At 43.7% G+C, this 24,369-nt stretch overlaps 1 protein-coding gene across 3 annotated transcripts in view; it reads right to left on the bottom strand.

Moving 5' to 3' along the window:
- The window catches only part of MTUS1 (microtubule associated scaffold protein 1), a 110,835-nt gene that overhangs the window by 68,204 nt on the left and 18,262 nt on the right, over positions 1-24,369 (bottom strand). For 2 of the 3 annotated variants that reach the window (XM_040334589.1, XM_040334590.1), the window contains exon 2: positions 1,361-1,569. In XM_040334589.1, coding sequence (XP_040190523.1) covers positions 1,361-1,569 — 209 coding nt within the window. Of the gene's footprint in view, positions 1-1,360; positions 1,570-1,753; positions 1,923-24,369 lie in introns of those variants that run through there. The other variant, XM_040334588.1, reaches the window with a different exon arrangement.

The following is a 24,369-nucleotide window of genomic DNA, read 5'->3' as shown; positions in this document are numbered from 1 at the left end:
ACAGTCATACATTAAGGCCCGTTCACACTAGTGCAATGTGAAAACCCTGCGAATCCAGTGCGGGTTCCCGCATCGGAATTGCACCGAGATCTGCAAACCGCTGCGGGTGTCGATGCAAAGTTAAGGACACCCCCAGGATTGGATCGCAGTGCGAACTGTAAAATGGTGAAGGAATCCTTTCACATAGGTATGAACACCCATGCGATCCGATTCCAGTGCGGACCAAAAAAAGGGTCCTGCACCACTTTTCAGCCATACAGTTTGCATGGCTGAAATCGCATTGCACAGACATTGCAGAGCAATGTGGTGAGAATCACATGCAATGTCTGGCATCGCACTAGTGTGAACCAGTCCTCAAGTATGACCGTGTGAACAATGCCTAAAGTTGCGTACACACGATAAGAAGATCAAATGATGGTGCGTTTATTTTACATGCTAGCTAGTCTCAGATTAAAAACCAATAGAGTTACAAAAATGCTTGTATGACATAATACAACTTCGGAAGTGATGTAGCATGATTTATTTTTTTAAATCATTTGTTTGGTACAATGCGAGAAAAATGTTCATGTTTGTCCCTTCAGATAATTTTACATGAACTGTTGTAATCAGGTCTCGAATGCTGTGTAGGAACGATCTGGGCACCAAAAGAGCAATTTTTCATCAGATTTTCTGAACGCGTGTACCAGCCACCGAGCGCGTTTACCAGCCACCGAGCGCGTTTACCAGCCACCGAGCGCGTTTACCAGCCACCGAGCGCGTTTACCAGCCACCGAGCGCGTGTACCAGGCATGAATCTTCCCAATAGGGACTAAGACCACAATAAAAGCCAACAAGAGTTTTGACCCTTCTCTATCAAAACAAAAAAAGTTTAGGCTTTAGATACACCTTACATTTATTGACCACAATACCAGTTCTTTAGGTTGCCAAGCATAAAAACTAAAATCTCTAAATCTACTGGCAGCCACAATCTAAGACTAACCTATCTAGCCCTGTAAAACCAAACCGCTCGTCTTGTCGCCAGCAGCGGAAGCTCTGTGCAGGACACGGCAAATGACTGAAATAAATGAGAAGTGACGTCACCCAGAGACTTACTATGGAGCTTCCGTTGTCGCTGCCTCTTCTCCACCCACCTACACAGAGATGCCGCCGCTGACAGCTCAGCGGGGGATCCGGTCGAAGCAGCTTCAGAAAAAGTATGTATAGCAAGTTTGGCTTTACAGAGCTAGATAGGTTAGTCTTAGGTTATGGCTGCCAGTAGATTTAAAGATATTAGTTTTAGACTGGACTTCCAGTTTAAGCATAAAGATTTAAAAACAAAGCATTGCATTTATTTAGAGTGCAGAAACAAAGCAAAACGTACCTCGTTTATCACATGTTGGATGACCACTGTCAGAGCCTCAAACTTTTGGTTGCTGCAGGTGAGGAGACTTTTCAGCTGCTGTACGATTCCCTTCTGTTCCTCGCATACCACTTTACACTGGGCTAACTCGACAGCTTGTGTGTCCACTGGGGCAGCCGGTACCTGTGTACTGGGAACTCGAGGGCTGGTCTTCGGTTTGCCTTTATCAACTAAAGTGAAGAATGCAAGGAAAAAAAAAAAAAAACATACGTCACAAATGGAGATACTTTTGGAAACAATCATGGGCTATCAACGTTAAAACAAATCTGTGAGTGGAGGGGAGAATTACACCGCCTGCAATGGTACATTTCAATAATTTGGTTTGTGTTTCCCTTTATTGATGCCATGTCTTACCAGGCAAATGCCAGAAACAAAGTACATCCTCTTGGTAGGATAAGGCATGTACAGTACCCCATGCGTCACATTCTACTCCATGGATAAGCTGGATACAGCCTAAGAACGCAAGAAAAGGTGCGATTCTGACAATAGTCTCTAGTAAGAGAAACATTAGTTACCTGTATGTATTGGATATTTCACCAGGCAGGTGCCTGGAGTGATATTAAGGGACTTGTCTAGATTACAAAAATGCTATGCAGCCTGGCGCCTCCCATCATTTTGCTTTTCCAGCTGCAATATATACGGTACATTTGTCCTCCATCATATAACAGACTGCTGCCCTCTTCAGACTTACTGAGGGAACTACATGTGCTACACGATAAACTTCTCCCTTTGTCCAGCTCATATGGTCAAATAATAAACATGTAATCTAAACAAAAACAGCAATCACTCAGATCAATGTATAACTAGCATTTTAAAACAAGGTGCATATGGAAGGACTTTTAATCGAACAAACCATATGTAAAATTTGCCAGCACCTAAAGAGAAACCTCACACTTAATCAACATTGACCATTTTTAATCCTCATACTGCTAGAATTGGCAAATCGTATTTACTTGTTTTAAACTTTTTTTTTTTTACATTGTTTTCAATTACTTCTAGCACACTTTTCTGCATGCTTGCCTGGGCTAGGGGCAGAAGGATTCCAGGAAGTAAACATTTCATGAATCTGCCCTTACTCTAGATGACCACGGCCATGAATTGCTGGGGGGTTAAAGGGATTTCTCAGAAAAATACAGCATGAGACATGGATGGATGGTGGTGTTTGCTTGGAATATCAAAAAAGAATAAGAGGCCTTTTTAGTTTGTGGGGCTCAGATGCAGTGCAGTTCTGCTTTAAACAGGAAAAGAGGGAAATTTACACAAAATGTTCATTAAACTCAGTTTTAGTTTAGTATATTTGCAAATATATGCAGAAGTGGCACTGCCTCTGTATACTGTGGTCCCTCACACTGATCTAGGGAAGTCTCAATCTTGGAACTTACAGTATCTTACAAAAGTGAGTACACCCCTCACTGTGTTGTAACTCGGCTGCCAATGGCGCAGATTAAAAAAAAATCCTTAGTATTCCAAAACGCAGAATTTGCAGTTTTGAATACTTTTAAGTGCAAAGGAGGGATTTAGGGACTTTTAGACCCCAGACCCCTATATAAAGAGTATCTGTCACTGTCTATTACTATCACAAGGGATGTTTACATTCCTTCTGACAGCAATAAAAGTGATATTTTTTTTTTTAAAGACCGTGTAAAAAAAAAAAAAAATAGATTTTAATTTATTTTTTAAAGCAGCCCTGTCCCCGCATGCTTGAACACCAAAGAAAACACATTCTTAAGTCGTGCCCGCAAATGTAAATGGTGTTCAAATCACACAAAAAACACCTCCTCTATAAAACTCTATACTGGTCACTGTTAAAAAAATGTAAGCGTCGCCTATGGAGATTTCCAAGTACCATAGTTTGTCGCCATTCTACAAGTATTAAACCGTAACATGTAAAGTAGCCATTTACTTGGCATAACATCACCTTTCACAATATACAAACACATTGGGCTAACTTTACTGTTTAGCTTTTTCTTTTTAATTCAGTGAAGTGTATTATTTCCCCAAAACTTGTGTTTAAAAGACCGCTGCACTAATATCGCGTGACAAAGAATTTTGCAACGACCACCATTTTATTTTCTAGAGCAGTGGTCATCAACCATGTCCTCAGGGCCCACTAACAGGCCAGGTTTGTAAGATAACTGAAATACATCACAGGTGATATAATTTACTCCTCAGTGATTGCAGTAGTCTAGTCTGCATCTCCCCAAGGTAATACATAAAATCTGGCCTGTTAGTGGGCCTGAGGACAGGGTTGATGACCACTGCTCTAGAGCACAGGTATCAAAAACAAGGCCCATGGGCCAAATCCAGCCCTCCAGGCCATTTCATGTGGCCCTCGCACCTCTCCAGACCCTTACTTTCTGCTATCAAGCTTCTTCCCAGCAGCAGCACAAGGAAAGGGGGGTACCCTGTGATATAAGGGAGAGTGGGGGACTCAACTTCTGATGGTGGGGTGGCTCTTGACATCTAATGTAACGGGAGGGGATGTGTTGGAAATCTAATCTTACAGATACAACCGGCCCTTTTGGGAACAAACATAATGCTGATGCGGCCCACAATGAAATTGAGTTCGACACCCCTGATCTAGAGTCTTCAATGGAGAATAACATATGTTTGGGGGTTCCAAGTAATTTTCTAGCAAAAAATACCGATATGAACGTTTTTGAGTCCCGAGCTCAGCTTTAAGTTTATCCATCAGTCAGTCCTTTAGAAGCCCCATACATTTGGGCAGACATTTAGCATATGATCATACAAACGATGATCAGATCTGCAAGTTCCCCATATAAGTTTGTTTACAGCCGTAGTGATTTATGTGAAGACTGCATACACCATAAAATCAGATGATTAGGAGAGCGATTTTTCCTCTGGCTCAGTAGTACTGTGGATCCTTTGTTGTGGTCATTGTACAGTACAGCATGCGTCAATCAGCAGACTAGCATTACACGAGTGGCAGCACACTCTACCCATCTATGTGCAGCATAGGCACCGCAAGGAGGCAGAAAACAGTCCGAACCTCTCACAGCACACAGGCACATTCCACATAGCTGGAGGAGGAACATGGAAATCAAAAGATTCCACTATAGGAAAAATACATCTGTCCGGCTTAACTCCTCAAATATTCCACAAGACTGGGTTTAAACATTTCAGATTTCTGTGTAATGCTTTTAGCATTCCTAAGCACTGTCTTATACACACATCAGGGAAACGTGTTACAAATCTTGATAAAAATTAAATGCCAATGTCTCCACTCCAACACAGAACAAAGCTTTCTTTTACACCGCGCTTCACCGTCAGATTAGGATGTTTACAGTGGCCATATACAGGCAGATATCTCACCAAGAATGACAGGTGCTGGGCTATTGGTCTCTCCTCAGATCCTTAAGCAGGCCATAGATTATGCAAAACGCCACTCAACTCCCCCATGAACAGTGTCAGACACGTCGCAATAACGCAAACCAAATCGTGTGTCGCATCGCCCCTATTTTATTTTCAGAAATCAAGTGTTTATAAAAATTGCAGGCAGAAACACCCTTCCAGAAATTCCAGCCGCGATTCAAAACGCCTTCAATGTAAAAGGAGCCTTGGGGTCCATGCATACCGAGCATAAAAATGCTGCTTAGGCTCCATTCACACCTGGCAAGTTGGAATCATGGGAGGAAATGCCACGATTCTGCCCGAGATTCCAAATCACACTGCATCAGTGTCATTTGGGTGACATTTATTCTAAAAATGCAACTTTAAAGCTACATGCCCACGGACGTTTAAAAAAAAAACGGTCTGTAAAGCTAGTACAGACGCAAGGAAAAAAGCGGCGTTTTTAACGCAATTTTTTTCTGCGTTCTGCTTTGAATTCAAGGCACGTTTGGCTGCGCTAGCTTTTAGCCGCGTTTTTCTTTCTCTATTCAAAATCAATGGTTCCCTATGGGAGCCCATTGATTTGCATAGAAGTCGCACCAGAAGTCGGATCAAAATGATCCGACTTGCGGGGCGACTTGTGTGCGGAGAATCTTGAAGGGGAACCCCGTGAAAATAAAAAAAACGGTACGGGGGTTTCCCCAGGATCCATACCAGCCCCAGGAATGGGGGTGGGGACGAGCGAGTGCCCCCCCCGAGCCGTACCAGGCCGCATGCCCTCAACATGGGGAGGTGGGTGCTTTGGGGCAGGGGGGGGCACTGCGCCCCCCACCCCAAAGCACCTTGTCCCCATGTTGAGGGCAAGTGCCTCTTCCTGACAACCCTGGTCATTGGTTGTCGTGGTCTGCGGGCGGGGGGCTCATCGGAATCTGGGAGCCCCCTTTATGTACCACATACTCCTTCACATAGGGTGGGGGGGGGGGGGCCCAAGATCTGAGGGCCCCTTTATTAAAGGGGGCTCCCAGATTCTGATAAGCCCCTCACGTGCAGACCCTGACAACCAGCGGCCAGGGTTGTCGGAAGGAGGCCCTTGTCATCAACATAGGGACAAGGTGCTTTGGGGTGGGGGGCACAGTGCCAACCCCCCCCCCCCCCATGTTGAGGGAATGTGGCCTGGTATGGTCTAGGAGGGGGGCGCTCGCTCGTCCCCCTTTCCTGACCTGCCGAGCTGCGTGCTCGGAAAAGGGTCTGGTATCATCCTGGGGGGAAACCTCACGCAATTTTTTTTTTTAATTTTCGCGGGGTTCCCCTTCAAGATTCTCATAGGGAACCATTGATTTTGAATAGAGAAAGAAACCCTGGACGAGGCTTAACACAGCGTTAAGCCTAGTTAAATTGCGTTCAACACCTTTTTCTGGCGTCTGACATCTTTACAGCTCCAACGCTGATGCTTCAGAATGCACTGGTATTGTTTTTTTTGCAGCTTAAAAACAGCTCCGCCATATACAGCTCAAAAACATCATGGTGGGTATGAGGCCATAGGCAAACATGGAGCCATTTTTAAGCTGCAAAAAACGCTCATAAAAAAGTGGCTGAGACCTAAAAATCACATTAAAATGGTCATGTTTTTGTTTTGTTTTGTTTAAAAAATAAAAACATGTTAGGTTATACTTAACTGCTTTGTGCAGTTGGTTTTGCACAGAGCAGCACTGATCCTCACTGGTGCTCCTGGCCCCTCCCTCCTGCAGAGTACCCCCACATGAAGCAACTTGCTATGGGGGGGGCAATAAAGCCGAGCTGCCGCATGTCCATTCAGACATGTAGCCATGGCACAGCCCCACCCTCTCTCTCTCATTGGCTCACTGACTGACAGCAGTGGGAGCCAATGGCGCCCATTGCCGTTTCAGCCAATAAGGGGGGAGAGTCCTGGACAACCGAGGCTCTCATGCAACATTGCTGGATCGAGATGGGGCTCAGGTAAGTATTAGGGGGGACTGAGGGGGGAAAAACCTTCTGCCTTTACAAGCACTTTAAGTTCCTTGCAAAGAGGAGCGAATCTTTTTTGAATGACAAACACTACGTGAGGTGTCAATGTGGCCTTTGGCTTTTTTTCTTCAGCCTGTATAAGCAGCTCTAGGTTAGTCTATTTTCCATGCACATTGGGGAATTTACAAGCGTATTTGCAGAGAAGCGTTTTCAGGCAGAAGAAAATGCTGAATGCACATACAACGCAATGTTTAGAAGCGTTCACCATTTTCAAGTGTACATTGATTAAAGTGAAAAATGAGAAAAGGAATGTTTTAAAAAAAAAAAAAAAAAATTCTAAACGCAAAATGCCCATAAACTCTCACACTCTTGTGGAATACGAGCCACTAGTAGTATTTTTCTGCCAGAGGCGCTGGCATTTTCTTAGGCACCTAGCGCGCATGGACCCCCAATGTGACTTTGATGTTTGGCAGTCATGCTGACACTTCTTTCAATATTTTGAACCACTGACCTGGGTAAAACATGCTCATGGCCTGCATACTTGTGTGTCAATGTCCTGAAGCTAGTGGGTTGCCAGGCAACTTATGGAAAATATTCATATAGCTCTCTTATGACATGTGTGCATTGCGGCTGGAAGAGGAAGTGCCAGCACTACCAACCAGGCACATGAGCTATTCAGAAACATGCTGATGAGGAGGAGGAGAAAGCAAGAGAGTTTTTTTATATTTCCAATACGTGCCTGCTGTATCATGTACTTGTATGATAAAGTATCCTATTATCTTTGTATTGCTTCCTTTGTGTAATATTCCTGGTGATCCTGCCAGTCTTTCTGCTTTGCCATCAAAAACTGATCACACTGAGTGCACTGCGGTCAGTTTTTGGGCTGTGCTGGAAGCCTTCTCTTCCAATGATTAAACTTGTGTCAATCCTGGTAGAACAACTGGTTCCAATGGCGGTGAGATGCACCCTGATAGGGCTGCTTCTATTCTATGCTGGCCAAGCTACAGCCCTCGGCTGGTGCAAACCTACCCCCCACCTCTTTCCCTGTGGAAACGACCAATTAAAGATCGCCTACCCCTGCTAATAGAGGCTGCCCACACAAATATGACAAGGTCTGGTCCAAATGGCTGGCAGATCCATCTGCGGCCTCCAGAGCCCCCCCAATGATCCAGCTCGCTAACCTGCTACCCACTGGGTGCTAGGTGAACACCGATACGTACATACTGCATTGCCTGATACTGTACAGTTGTGAACTAGACTTACTCACGATCCCAGGAGCCACGTTGTTTAAACCATTACTATGTTCCTTATTACACGCTCTGCTTCGTTGATCCAACATTCAACTGATGTGATATTTGCAAGGATTGACTTGATACTGTGTGAGACCAATGTATGTTTTACGTTTTTTTTTTTTGTTGGTTTTTTATTTTTTTTAAAAAAACAAAAAAACTTTTGTGAATCCAAAACACTCCCACCCCTTTTCCACACAGCCATTCACTGGGAAGACCTGTGTGTTGCGGTTTCTCCTTTCTGGGCTCATTAAGCAACTGAGAACAAAGGGTATGTAATCACTTATAAACCGGGGGGGGGGGGGGGAATGTTTATATTGTTTTTATATGTATTCAAAAACGTTTTACCTTTGATTTCTATTTTAAAGCGGTATTCCACCCGAAAGTGGAACTTCCACTTAATTACCCCCCCCCTCCGGTGTCACATTTGGCACCTTTCATGGGGGGTTGAAAATGCCAGCTGCAGATCCCACAACTGTAAATGAAACAGTAGGGCCGGGCGGCAGGATCAGCAGACATAGATCTGAACGCTGGCAATGGGTCCTAGTTGGCTGCTGCATTGGCATATTCCATTATACTCGCCAGCTAATTACAACATAAGTAGATGGGGGTGTTTCATTGGGAAGAACATTAGCAGGATGATAAAAAATGTGTGCAGGTTAATGGAATCTCAGCAGTCCCAGCAGGTCTTATCCCCATAAGGACCAGGATTATGACTCAAATACATACATGCAATCTTCTTGTGCAGGATAATGCACATCTTACATTTATTGTACCATTTAAATATCTCTACCACCTTACCAGGAATAGGAACTCAAAATAAAGCTAAAACTTTGTGCGGTTTTCCAGCTATTAATAGCACAATGTTGAAGAGGCGCAGTATTTCCAGGGGAGCTCTAATAGAACATTCTAGCTTTAATTAGCAGGATGCAATTACGTCGTAGGACATGAAAGCTCCAAATGCGCTCTGTGGCACTTCACCACTAGGAGGCAGCCTTGTTACAGTATATACAGAAAAGGAAAGTGTACACAACTGATGTCAAGGTCGGCTTGAAAAGAATCAACAATGAAATGGAAAAGACCAGGTGCAGGGAGAGCGTGAAAACATCGTCTCATAGCATCCGCTATCTTTGCAGAACCTTGAAAGACTAAACACCGGATCCCAATATAATCAAAAGATGATGCACCAACTACCATTACCAAAAGGTATACATTGAGGTCTTCCTCTAGGTTTTCTGTTTAAATAAATCAAATGCAGAAATCAGGCGACAGCTGCAACTTCTGAATGACATGGGAGCACGACGGCTGCATGACCCCTGACCCTCAGTCAGGATAGTGCCGATTGGCTTGGTGCTGATCAGCTCTAGCAATACACAAACTGAGCATGTGCAGAGTGCCTCCTTGGCACTAGCAGATGAACTGGGGACTGTAAAAGCAAGGGCGAATCAGAGAAGACCAAACAGCCTTTTTACACAATGCAGAGGATTAACCCCTTAGGTTCTACAGTGAGTATAACAAGCATGCTTTACTGCCTATACCAGGCATGTCCAAAGTACGGCCCGTGGGTCAATCATGGCCAGCGGTCCGATTTTGAACAGCCCACTTGGTTATCTAAACATATATATATCTTTTGTGGCCTTTGACAATCTCCCAGCGTCAGGGCCAGAAAAGATATATGGGCTGGCTGCCTCAGAGGGAGGAGGCGGGACGAGTGCCGCGCACACAGGAGTATATCCTGTTTACACGGCAGCCTCTGTAATAGGAAGTCCTGTCTTCGGCGCTGCCATTGGATGACTGTTCTGTCCATCAAAAGAGGCAGGACTGTCTCTTAAAGAGGCCGCTGTGTAAACAGGAGATTCTCCTGTAGGATATCTTTGGCGCTCATCCTGCCTCCTCCAAGGCTACACTGATGGCAATGGGGGGGTGCTGCATATGGGCACCGACCCTTATTTTGCTTCGCAGTTTTTTATTTAAAATGTTAAGTTTTTTCCCCCTGAAACTTCCCCTTAAAGTGAAGGTGCGCGTTATACGCCAATAAATACGGTATATCCAGATAACACACAGAGCTCATCTCTTTACTCACACACAGCCACAAAGGCCTGAGAATTCTTGTTGGGCATTGTGTATTAGTTGCTCGCAGGAACACACTTAAACCGAATTTTAGTGGTTCGAAGAATGTCAGGCAAAATGGTCGGCCCTTGCGCATGTTCACTTCATCAAATCTGGCCCACTTTGAAAAAAGTTTGGACATCCCTGGCCTATACAGACTGATTTTACTGTTGTGGGTTTAGTAACACTTTAGTAGAAGTTAGAAGCCGATTGGCTACTATGCACAGATGCGCCAGTTTTTCTCCAGTTTTGGCAATTCTACCTCTCTGTCAAATCAATGTCCTAGGCCCACATTCGTGAGGGTGGTATCCCACTGCAGGTCCAAATCTGTCCCTGCAGCTGCACCCACCTGTACATGAAAACGCGCTGATGTGTGTGGGTGCCAATAATCCTAATGGCATTGAAAACCTCACCCATGCACCAGGAAGCGCACTGCACCTGCAGTTCCGGTGCAGGCTAGACTCTTCTAGGCCAAATGAAAAAAAACACGTCAATGAACGTTTCCCTAAAACACCCATTAGCCATAATATTATGATATCCAATCCATAACCTGTCAAGGCAAAACCTCCACTAGACCCGATGATCTGCCGTGCTTGTTCCAGCCATCGTGGAAGTTCCAGCGCATGCGCAAGCTGATGTGCTGAGTTGGTTCCAGCTATCGGAAAAGTTCCTTCAAGGACTGCGCAGCCGCAAACTTGCTGACGGTAATCTCCGAATCGCGGCCGGCATCCAGAGCGACGTGGATTTCGAGGTAAGTGGCCAGTCGGCCTCACTGTGCTCGAACAATCAATGAGTCTTTGCGTCCATGACCCCATTTGTCAGTCATCCTTCCTCGGACAACTTTAGGTAGTAGGTCCTCACAACTTCAGTATGCATAAAGAAAAATATAAAAATCACTGTCATCACCTCAGCTGGAGATATAGAGGATCCTATAAGGAATCATATACCTCAAACTCCATTTCATAACTTCAGGCCGGGAACATCTCACAAGTGCCGTAGAGTTGCTTTGACCCAGTTGTCAAGCCATTACCATTTGGCCCTTGTCAAAGCAGCTCAAATCCTCACACTTAGCCATTTTTTTCTACTTTCAGCACACCAACTTCTCCGAAGACAACATTTTCACTTGCTGCCTAATACAACCTCAATTCCAGAAAAGTTAGGACGAGGTGTAAAAATCGACATAAAAACTCATTTACAAATCTCATGAACCCATACAGTAATACCTAGGATTGTGATTAAAGCGGAGATCCACCCTAAAGTGGAACTTCCTCTCATCGGATTCCTCCCCCCCCCTCTGGTGCCACAATTGGCACCTTTCGGGGGAGGGGGGACTGGATACCTTTCAAAGACAGGAGCCGCGGCCGTGATGTCACCGTCTGGCTTGCTCCTCCCCTCCCCTGGCCACCGGGCTAATAGGAGAGAGGAGCGGGCCTCGCGCATGCGCAGTAGGGTTCCCGGCGTGAAGCCAAAAGGCTACACTGCTGGGTTCCCTTACCCGCAATGGCGACAGCAGCACAGACAGCAGATGGGAAACATCAGCTAAGGTGCCAACATCGAGGGACACTAGGACAGGCAAGTCTCCATTTATTAAAAGCCAGCAACTGCAGTATGTGAAGCTGCTGGCTTTAAATTTTTTATTTTTTGGTCGTAACACCCCTTTAAACAAGGTTTCTGGCGCCCCCCACCTTTGGCCACATGAGGTACTGCATACCGTACAAATAAAAGTCACTGTGAAACACATTATCTGGAGTTTCCATTGACTGCTATGGGGAAACTTGCTTTGATATACGAGGGCTTTGATATACAAGCATTCTTCTGGAACAAATTATGCTCGTAATCCAAAAGGATTAAAAAAAAAAAAAAAAAAAAAACATTTATGGCAGCAACAAGTCTCAAAAAAGTTGCGACAGGGCAACAAAAAGCTGGTAAGTTTAAGGCTCAGTTCACATCTAGCGATTTGGGATCGCAGTCACAATTGCTGCGATCCTGCCCATGATTCCAAAACACAGCATGCGCTCTTGCGTGCCCTTCATTTTTAATGACACATAAAACATATAGCGGTTTTGCCGCACAGCAAACCGCATCATGTAAAGCTTGCCACACCAAAATGGAGCAGGAACTTCTTTTGTGCGGCAAGCTTCATGAGATGCGGTTTATCGCACGATAAAGCGTGGCAAAAAAAATAAATAAAATCGCACCACATTTTAGGAGCCATTAAAAATGAAAATCACACAAACTTATTGCCAGGCATTGTACTTTACAAGAACTTTGCACTTTTAATTGGCACTTTATACCAATTGGCACTGGGCACTTTTTGATTGGGTCGCTTCTATATATGGTATTTGTTACACATTAGATACCCAAAAATAACTCAACACAAGTGGTATTAATTTAATTAGTGTTTATTGGCTTATCACATTCTAGCACAAGTATTTTTTTCTTTATTTATTTTTAAACACAGGGCAAGCACAGCTTTCCTTTTTAAAAACAGTAGTTTGTTGTGTTGCGCCTTCCCACAATACAGATCTATAGGGTTGTTTACCCACCGACACCCTTCATTTTCTTCCACCACCACCAGTGTGCTCCCACCTTGTTGTACACTCCCCAATATTTTGACTACCTGGGCTTACACTCAGAAAGGTCTCAGGCGCTTTGCCAATGACCAGCGTTCAGATGTTCAGAAGCCTGTACGCTCCATGCCCAGATTGTTGGGAGGGGGAACTAAAAAACGCCAACATCGTGTAGTATATTTATTAAATGCCACTTGCAAACATATTAATGTATTTCACTTATTTTCTGGTGCCCCTCTGGCACTTGGAATCACTTGCCTATACTTTTACCGAACTGCCGCTGCTCCAGACCATCCACTGAGCAAGCGTGCATTCCTAAAAAGCAGAAGTGATGCAGTAACCGGAAGTCCCTACACCTACAAGTTTCGTCGCTTCCAGGATGTCATCAGGAGGCCCCCTGACATCCTGTAAGTGACAAAATGTTTAGGGGGTTGGTCTTTGACCATATACTCTGAGAACACAGTCAAAAAATCCTTTTAAGTCCAATACCGCGAGTCCAAACACATACATTTGTGTGTGAATCCCAATTGCAAGTGAACATACATCAGGTGCATTAAGGATTATTAAAGCTGTGCTTGTAGAACGAAAAAGATAATGGCTCATATGAACTTAAATATAAAGGGTTAACTACAGCCTCCTAATAATAAATGTGTTTTTTTTTTTTAAGTGGGTATAATTAAACGTTTCATTTTTTTATTATTGAGAACTTGGCTGAATTAAATCCTTTCATCTGATTAAGATTATGTGACAAGGGAATAGAAAAGCCCTGGAAAGTAGCGAATAATTATGATAAGCACATATATAATTAAACTTCTTAGATCAACACAATTTACCATAAAATATAAAAATATAAACGAATGGCCCAAACCAAACTCTGTATGCATAAATAGTGAAAGCCTCTAATGCCGCGTGCACACGATCGGTTCGTCTGATGGACCGTTTGCATCAGACGAACCGATCGTGTGTGGGCCCCATCAGTTTTTTTTCCCCCATCGGTGAAAAAACGTAGAACCCGTTTTAAAATTATCTGATGGTTAAAAAAACGATCGTCTGTGGGGAAATCCATCGGTTAAAAATCAACGCATGCTCAGAATCAAGTCGACACATGCTCGGAAGCATCGAACTTCATTTTTCTCAGCACGTTGTTGTGTTTTACGTCACCGCGTTCTGACACAATCATTTTTTTAACTGATAGTGTGTAGGCACGACTGATGAGTCAGCTTCATCGGATATCTGATGAAAAAATCCATCACAGCGTTTTCATCGGATGAACCGATCTTGTGTACAGGGCATTACTGTGGATCACGGTATACCATGACATAACAGCCATGGAATGAACCGATCAATAACTAGTAAGCTGTATAAAGACTGCCTTTTTCAATAGGTATCTTTCTTTCATACCAAGATGCAGATTGATGTACGAATAATTTCAACCCTAATTCCAGCAAGAACATTTTGAACAGAGTAGGAAACAATAGATCCTATTGGAAGGTTTACTGTATATTGGAGTGTGCTGTTACACTTGTGTGAAACCCAATACTAGGCAGTTATGTCAATGCTTATATAATTGGTTATTATACTGTCATCTCGTGGTCATTTTAGTTATTGCACCATCCTTTTCTGTTTCCCATCTGCGTTCCCTCCCACTTCATTGTGATGTAATTTCCGCTTTCATCTGTCTTGTGAGGAAAGATGGCCACTTCTCTACAGGCCGCATGCAATCTGCTCGCATCTGGGAATACATTACTAAGTTTTAACCTGCAGATACAGTCTTTCATACATTTGCCACATTTTGTTGTTGGCTATACCTGCTGCTTGCAATAAAGTTCAAGCTATCTGATAAAGACTGTCCGTGCCCGCTGTGATTAGATCTGCTTATACAGGCAAGGCATAAAGGTCTCAGCAAGGGATAAATCACTATTACAACAGCCGAGTCAGAATATGGGGTCTATTTGAGTTTCACACTATGGGACATGTATGGATGTACATTGGAGGAGGAAAACATAACTGCAGATGAGCCTGCTCTGTTTGTGTATTGCTGAATGTGTCCCATATTGAGCCCACACTTTTCAGAGGTGCCTTGACTAAGCTGTATGCACTTCAACATGCATTTGATAATTTACCAAGTATAAACCTCCTTTTTCAACCCAAGTAGTCCAAACTTTTTTTTTATGGCTGGCCAGCTTGAAAAAAAAAATTGTATAGCAATTCAGAGCCGATGTGTTTTTAGCACTGCTACACAAACTAGAATATGTATGCCATGTCCTGTACACGTTGCATGGTAGGCCAGAAAATACACCAGTAGAGGGCTAAACCATGCCAAGATACAAAATATTTTCAAACCCAATTCCATTAAGAATGTTTTGAGCAGAGTAGGAAAGAACAGATCCCATTGTCGGGTTTATATCAGGTCGGTTTCAATATGAATGTGGTATGTGAATTGCGCTCCCCTAGTGGTTTATCTATCGCCATCTAGGGGAGCGCAATTCACATACCACATTCATTTTTTTAGGACTAGGCACCATTGGGTGTCTTGCCCCTTTTTTTCTGATTGCAGCATACCCACTATTATAGAATAATTTCACTTGCGCCAGCAACACTCTTATCGTACGGTTTCATCAATAGTGAGATTTTCTTCTCCCATCTCATTGGTAACATGAATTAAAGAAAAAGCATTTTCTGTTAAACCGCAAAAATTGGCAAAACACACATTTTCAGAATTGCTTTGCATCAGAGTCAGCTATAATGATTCATGAGCTGAGGTTTCCTTATTTCTTACATGGAAAAGCTAAGAGGGCTTACTACTGAGAAACAATATTCCCTGCCTTTCAATAGGAATTTCTGTATTAACCCTTTCACTGCCAAGGCCACGTCAGAAGCCTTTCTCCCTCTCCTATAAGCTAATTGGTCACTTCAATTACCATAAGCTTATATCAGAATTGCTCAGCAGACTCTGCTGAGCAATTCTATAACTCTGATCAGCAGATTACAACCATCTGATCAGATTAACCCCTAATGTGACCCCCCCCCCGCTGCCGCTTCCCTGTCCCCTGCCTCTCCACCCCCCGCTGCACCCTTCTAACACTGCCCCTCCTCCACACTCCTCTCTCCTAACCTCTTCACCCCCCCGCACAAACTCACTCCCTGCAGCCACCATCATTAGTCAGCATCGCTCCTCTTCCACTCCCACTGGCTTCAGGTGCGACTTGGGGGGAGTCCAGATGCATCCCCCCCCTCCAAGCGGCATCTCTCCTTCCCCCCTCCCTCTCCCTGCAGAGATCTCCTATGATCTGTCAGGCTGGGGGGGGGGCGCGGTTTAGTAGGGGCAGCTTAGTAAACATAGGTTTACAAAACTCCCCCTGTAGAAGAGAGGGCGCATGCAACGATCACTACTGAACGCTGCTATGTAACCAACAGCTGATATATTGTAACAATGTATCAGACTGTCATTTTTATGGATGAATGGAATCTTTATACAGATTTTTCATTCATTCAAGTGATACAGAGAAAAGGGACCATCTTCAGTCCCTTACGCTATCTCAAAAAGATATGGGGGTCTGTTTAGACGTCTGATATCTTACCAAGGGCCAGATTGGGAAGAGCAGCTATGCCTATGTAACTGTTGCATCCCAATTGACAATAATAGGATGGGATACATGGAACACCTGTGCGTCCCTAGGCAAACACTTTAGTATGCCATATGTGAACGATGCTTTAGGTCACTGGCTGAAGAAGGAACCAATGAGCTGTTCCGAAACGCGTCCCACCTCTATGACACACTTCCTGTCTACTTCCTGCTTGTGTTCCATGCTGGTTTTTGTCTCGCTTCCTCTGACATCATCCCCAGGCTCCAGCACTATTGTGTTCCCTGAACACTCACAGCACAAGTTGCCTGTTATCTTGTGGACTTCCCTGGAAGCTTTGCCATCACAGACTGGGACTGCCCTGCCACATCTTCTGGACACACTTACCTGATACAAGATGGTGGATGAAACAGGCATGTATGTGTGTTTTTCTGAACGATACGTTAGTACTAATTTAGCAAGAATTATTGTGTTTGTGTGCAATATTATATTATATTGATTTTAGTGTATTTTTTTTTTAAATCGCGATATGATGAACAGAACATTTGCACAAATATTGCAGGGGGGCCAAAAAAAATCAGTAGCACTTTATTCTACAGATCATGTGCTTTTAGAAAATGTCCAGTTTGAGAGGTCTTTTCAAATTCTGAAAGCTGCAAGTGAAAAATTAAAACCTTCAGATTTTTTTGAGAAATTTGTGGGTACATTCGATTTATAGCAATTTGAAAAAAGGCATAATTTAAAATGTTATTTGTTAACTCCACACAGATTAAGCTTTTATATTTAGTAGAAATGTAACAGGAATTTTGTAAAAATAGCTGTTTATCTGCCAATAATGGTTTTGGTGTATTTTTTGCAAATATATTGGTTTAAGGCAACATTTGTGCAAATACCCTGGGGTCTAAAAGAAAAATCAGTAGCACCTTTTATTCTACAGGTCCTATGCTTTCAGAAATTATATGGTTTTGGGGGTCTTTCGCCAATTCTGAAAGCGATAAGGGAAAAATTAAAACCTTCAGATTAGAGATTTGGATTTTTACAATTTTCACCATTTCGCAAAAAGGTGCAATTTAAAAGTAAAAAAAATGTGTTATTTAATAACTCAATATAGGTTAAGCTTTCATATTTTAGTAGCAATTTTGTAAAATGTGCATTGTTTTTATCTGCCAATGATGGTTTTGTTTTGGTGTATTTTTTGCAAATATATTGGTTTTATAAACATTTGCACAAATACCGCAGGGTCCAAAATATCAGTGGTACCCTTAGCTGGAAACACTACAATTTAATCTCCCCTCCTGGCCCTATCATTTGAGATGAAGCCGTTTTCCTCATATAAAGTCTATGGGGCCGATATCTACAAGTTAAATAAACGTGGATCAGCATTCAGGCCGTGTATAAACTGTGGGAAGAGTCAGATTTCACTGCAGCCTTTCCAGCTAAGGACACCATGGAATTAGGTAACAGGCTTCTGGCATTTTTCTCGAAGTGTATTAACCACTTGTCATCCGTTAATAGTTAATGACATGGACTTCAAGTGGTTAAAACAAGCTTGCTGGCCCCATACACACACACACACACACACATTTGTGATATCAATAAAGTGGATATACTTTTTTTTTTTTTTTTTAAGTTGTAAAATTCTAATACAAAAATAAAAGCAACCACGTCACCCAGCACACACATGTAATTGCAAAATATGCACATGGAGTGATCGCACCACATGCGAGGCATCATCACAAATGTTGGAGTGACAGCAACATTGCTACAACCTTTATGTGCTTTGAACTCTAAAGCGAAAACCTGTAAAGATGCTTTCCATCACCTATGGACAATTTTGGGTACCATAGTTTAAATGCGATTTCACAATTTTAAGGCTCGACATGTTTGGTATCTATTTACACAACAAAAAAACGCCATCTTTTAGATTTTACCCAACAACTAGTTACTATATTGTGTTTTTCTGCATTAAAAAACATTTTAGCGATTGACTTGAAATTTGCATTTAATAAACGAGTCCAAATATTGTGTAACAAAAACAAAATTGCATTTATCACCATCTACTGTACATGGCCCCCGCTTTCAAAAAATTATTGTTTGCGTTTATTTACTAGAAAATTACTTAAAAAAAACAAACGTGTGTGGAATTAAAAAAAAAAAAAAAAATGCCCTGTACTTCAAGCCGCAAACCCAGTAGCCTCTAAACCCCAAGGGCCCTTTCACACGTATTGACAGTATGTCTATTTCATTCATCCGTTTACGGATGAAATACGAATATACATGTATCCCTATGGATAGCGGGTGTCAGTGGCTGACCATCCGCTGACACCTGATGTCATCAGTCCCCTCTATGGTCCGATTCTGCAGATGGAGGAAAATCCTATTTTTCCATCCATCTGCAGAGTGGATTGGCTGAACACAGACAGTGCGTGTTCATCCGATCCCCCCATAGGGAAGAGCGGAAATCTGACAGGACAGTCCCTTGCACATTGTGCAGGGACCGTCCTGTCATCTGCCAGCTCAGCGGGGATCAATGGAGCGATCCCCACTGAGCAAGCGGATAAGAACGGCACAGATCCTCAAGGGATCCGTGCATGGGAAAGGGCCCTAAACCAAAAAAGGAATATATTGAAGTTTACTAGCTCTTCAATGTAGTGACAGCTTTTTTTTTCATGCTTTTGCCTTTAATTCACCTGTTTGTATTTGCAGGATATTCTCCCTGTCTTCACTTTATTTAGTGAGCCATGGTTGTTACTCAGGCTGGACTAAGCATTTCTTCCTTTGACCCATTACATGAGTTCATCTCACGATAAGTGACCAGGACACTGCATACATGGAAAGATAAAATAGTTGAGCACATGGGGTGTGCTGGGTGTGCCTGGGTACACACTAATCACCCCATGCGCAGACCTCCTAACTGCCCTGGATTGGGCAGCACCATCCCAAGATTTGAATTAAATCCTTGTTTCCCGTCAATCCTGGCCAGTGGCGGTTCGTCCATAGAGGGCGCTGGAGCGCCGCCCCCTCTGGGTCTCACCGCCACTGAGTGAAATAACAGATTCATGCATTGCAAGAATCTATGTTATTTTCGCCGCTGCCGCTGTTATTCAGATGGTCGGCGCTCAATGTCCGGCCATCTGAATAACGCCAGCTGGTTGGCTGTAGGGAAATGTCTATCAAAGCCAACGGCTCTGATAGGCTTTCCCAATACAGCCCTCGGGTCTCGGAATCTTATTCTCGGAGCGCACAGACTGTACGCCCCTTGAATAAGATGACAGGCGTCTCAGCCAATCACGTTGGCCGGTTCTGGCTACCTGTAACCTGATTGGCTGAGACGCCTGTCAGTCATCGAGGGCGGGAGAAGACATCGTGGGACGTGGATGCCTGACTCCAGTAAAGGTAAGTGCCAGGGGGGGGGGGGGGGGAAGAATGCAATTTACAGGGCACAGTGGGGACAATTGGCACAGCGGCGACCATTAAAGGGCACAGTGGCTGCGTTTAATGGCATGGCACAGTGGTGACAATGGATGGCACAGTGGCTGCGTTTAATGGCATGGCACAGTGGTGACAATGTATGGCACAGTGGCTGCGTTTAATGGCATGGCACAGTGGTGACAATGGATGGCACAGTGGTGACAATGGATGGCACAGTGGCTGCGTTTAATGGCATGGCACAGTGGTGACAATGAATGGCACAGTGACTGCGTTTAATGGCATGGCACAGTGGTGACAATGGATGGCACAGTGGCTGCGTTTATTGGCATGGCACAGTGGTGACAATGGATGGCACAGTGGTGACAATGGATGGCACAGTGGTGACAATGGATGGCACAGTGGCTGCGTTTAATGGCATGGCACAGTGGTGACAATGTATGGCACAGTGGCTGCGTTTAATGGCATGGCACAGTGGTGACAATGGATGGCACAGTGACTGCGTTTAATGGCATGGCACAGTGGTGCGAATTGATGGCACAGTGGTGCGAATTGATGGCACAGTGACTGCATTTGATGGCATGGCACAGTGACTGCGTTTAATGGCATGGCACAGTGGTGCGAATTGATGGCACAGTGGTGAGAATTGATGGCACAGTGACTGCATTTGATGGCATGGCACAGTGACTGCGTTTAATGGCATGGCACAGTGGTGCGAATTGATGGCACAGTGGCTGCATTTGATGGCATGTAACAGTGGCTGCGTTTGGGCACAGTGAGACTGCAATTTTTTTTTTCCTTTGCGCCCCCCCAAAAATTTTGAGCACCAGCCGCCACTGATCCTGGCTGAATCCCAGAGGCAGAACAATTTCCGGCACCGGGCTACACCAATTAGCCCGAAGGGGCGAAACGTTGCTCCATTCCCCATCTGTCTCTGCTGCAGCTGCACTTGTCACAGGCACTCTTCACAGTACTCTGGGTATTGCAGCTCTGGCTCTTCTCCCCTTTCTTTTAGTCCCTGGTCCAGTAGGCGGGGTTACGAGTACCTATAATTTAGCTCCACCTACTGGACTAGTGAATAGAAGAGGAAGAAGAGCCAGAACTGCAGTACCCTGAGTACTATGAAGAGTCCAGGAAGGAGGAGAACAGAGTTAAGCAGTACAATGGTGAGTAAGACGGTTACTTGCCATTGACCTCTGCCTGACTTGGTACTGACCTCTGTATTAAGTGACACAGAGCTTACTTGGAGGTCAATCATAAGTAAGGCAGAGTTCAGAGGTCAGCAGTAATAATGGAGAGTTCAGAGGTCAGTGGTAATAAACGGTCAGTTTGACTTTCAGACTGATGCAATTAAGTTTTCCCACACCTTGGGTGCAGTGCAGCGTATCCATGGTTTTCGTGACGGGTGAGGCTGCGCTTTGTCATATTGTCATAAAAACATATTTGTTTAATGCTTGAAAAGCCTGTAAATACAGCTTTCTGAATGCTTTTTTTGCGTTCCAAAAAAATGCCTCTAAACTCAACTGCCTAGAAAGCACTGTAAACAACCATGTGTACATGGACAGATGGAAAAAAAACACCAAAGTGCTAAGTGGTGGTTCACACGGGGGCAACACGACTTTATAAGGCAACTTGGAGATGACTTGATCGCGCCTTCAGCACCACTTGGAGCGACTTGCAACGCGACTTTAAGTCGCCTCCAGGACAGGCAACTTTGCCAGTGGCCAATCACATAATAATCTGCTCTGTGGGAGGGAGGGGTTTGCCTTAGAAAACTATTTTCACTTCCTGGAAAGTTGCTTCAGGTAAGAAAGTGATCCGACTTGGAGGAGACTTCCATTGAAATCAATGGGTACAAGACACCTAGAAGTCGCCTTAAAGTAGTACGAGAAAATTTTCTGAAGTCGGAGTGACTTCAGTAATGTACATCAAGACGGCTCTCATTGATCAACATGTAATTTCTCACTTGGGGCGACAAGTCGGATCCCAAGTCGCGGTAGTGTGAACCAGCACTAAACGTCCGTTTAGCAGCAGCAGCAGTGTACATGAGGCCTCCAAGTGAATGAATCCACCTTACAAAACAGTTTTAAAATTAAATAAAAGCTTGGTGCCAACTCAAAACGGCATAAATCAATATGCAAAAAATAAAGATGAATAACCACACACCTTAAAGATTAAAACTCCAGCTTCATCAGTTCAACCGTTGAAATAAAGAAACTGGAGCTTTATTTTCCAAGGAATGCGGTTATCCATCTTTATTTTTTGCATTTACCCATTTGGGAAGTATATCGGCGTAAAAATTGTACATCCAAACAGCCTCAGAAAGAAACACATAAAGGCCTGCTGAATATGGCTGTAGTGGTAAACTACATACTGAGCTTAGGTTAAATTTAGAAGACCTTCAAACTACTAGGACAGTAGTAATCTAGCCTGGATAGATCTATCCAAGATAACATTAGCTGTTCACGGATGGATCGCAACGTGTTTATGAAGCCATTTTAATGCCCTGGTGCTAGAAGTGTAATAGGGGGATTCCCATCTCTTACTTCCTGTTACTTCTATGGGACAGGAAATGACGGCAACTCTCCCCAATGCAACAAATAAAAAATGAATAAAAAATTGGTGTTTTAAAGTATTACCTACTCTAACCAAATCTACAAAGTTTCTGGCTTTAGATCCATTTTAACTTTGCCCACTATAAAAAATTCTGCCAACGTAATTTTTAAACTGCAACAAACCATCTAATATACTTACAAAGCAGCACATTTCTCAGTACTGTAGATACACAGACTTATACAATTCTCTGTTTGTTGGTTTCTTAAATTTTTATAACACATTTTCTTCTGTGGATAACCTTTCACAACAGAGTTTACAGTAAATGAATGCCTGGGTTGAAGTACATAATTAGATCATCTAGTCCCAGATTAAACGTGTCAGGGGCACTGGCACCTTCCCTTGGTATCCAGTTTCTGAGCTAACTTTGGAACATGCTGGCAGAAGGATGCTGCAATAGGTGTGCGATGTGACACAGCCACTATGGCATGCAATATACTGCTGCATACAAACCTGAGCCTTATTCTGCATAAAATGCCATGTGAATAGAGGATGTTCATTCAGTAAACGTCACCGAATACGGTGAAACCGTTTACACTAAAACCTTGTGCTAGCAGAAATCCTGTATCAAGTCTCCCCCACATGATTGGGTACATGATCACATTCACTTTGCCCATACATGTTTCTACATGAACATGTACTACTGTAATAAATCAACCACAGTGTCTTTACCAGACGGCGTGAAGACGACAACGATGGGAAGAGGCGGCTAGAGAAGACGGAGCCATTAATAAAGGAATTGTCGAAAACCGGCTCGTGTGGGGTAGGGGTATGATGTACCCGATACCCATCCATAAGGGGGGGGCAGGATCTGGGGGCCCCTTTCGTAAACTACCGGCTCAGGTTGTCGGGAAGAGGCCCTTGACCTGCCAGCATGCTCGGATAAGGGTTTGGATTTTGGGGGACCCCACACCATTTAAAAACAAAATAAAAAATTGCGTGGCAGTCCCATCTGAATCCATACTAGACCTGAAGGGTATGGTATGGACCTTTTTTTGCCGTCAAATTATTGTTACATTTAGCTGGAAATCGTAGTTTTGCAGTCTGCATACAGGGAGTGCAGAATTATTAGGCAAGTTGTATTTTTGAGGATTAATTTTATTATTGAACAACAACCATGTTCTGCGCTGGGGGGATGAAAAAAGAATAAACAATAATGTCTATATAAAACGCTTATATGTGTAAACATAAAGTGTATAAGTCCATGAATTGGTGGAAATAATCTTGAACTGAAAAAAGGTCAATAAGTATGTATGAAAAACACCTCAGACATATATTCCAATTCCTTGAAAAGACAAGTCCACAAAAATAAACGTGAAAGGTGAAAATAAGATGATCAGTCGAATAATAGTGACACAACACCCACGGTGATCCAAAATAAACTGTGATGAGAGTGATATCGCCCGCCACCGATAACAATGGAGGCTTACCGGATGTGGTGGACCCAAATGAGCTTATGCCCAAAGGATCAGTAAAGCTTGTAACTCAATTGAGTATGGAAGTGGACCGAACCACACCAAACGATCAATCAGCAGGCAACGGTGAAATCCTCACTTAATGACAGGTGAGCAGGGTGACTCGCTACAACTAGCATCGTCTGGGGGGATGCTAGTTGTAGCGAAACGCGTCGGGACTCTACTGCTGCCATGCACTATACTACATTGATGTCCTTTAATGCCTACATAATTGTAAGTGTTTTTTACCATTATTAAACTTCCCCTTTGTTGCGGAGTTACGCTATGTGCCTTTTATTTTCCTCCCCACACTCCGTGCAAGCATTTCCACTCCTATGAGTCATCTTCCAATTGGAGTCACCCTGCTCACCTGTCATTAAGTGAGGATTTCACCGTTGCCTGCTGATTGATCGTTTGGTGTGGTTCGGTCCACTTCCATACTCAATTGAGTTACAAGCTTTACTGATCCTTTGGGCATAAGCTCATTTGGGTCCACCACATCCGGTAAGCCTCCATTGTTATCGGTGGCGGGCGATATCACTCTCATCACAGTTTATTTTGGATCACCGTGGGTGTTGTGTCACT

This window comes from Rana temporaria, chromosome 1, assembly GCF_905171775.1.
Source record: "Rana temporaria chromosome 1, aRanTem1.1, whole genome shotgun sequence".
Lineage (NCBI taxonomy): Eukaryota > Metazoa > Chordata > Amphibia > Anura > Ranidae > Rana > Rana temporaria.
The sequence above is the reverse complement of the archived record's forward strand: the minus strand, read 5'-3'. Positions and strand labels throughout refer to the sequence as shown.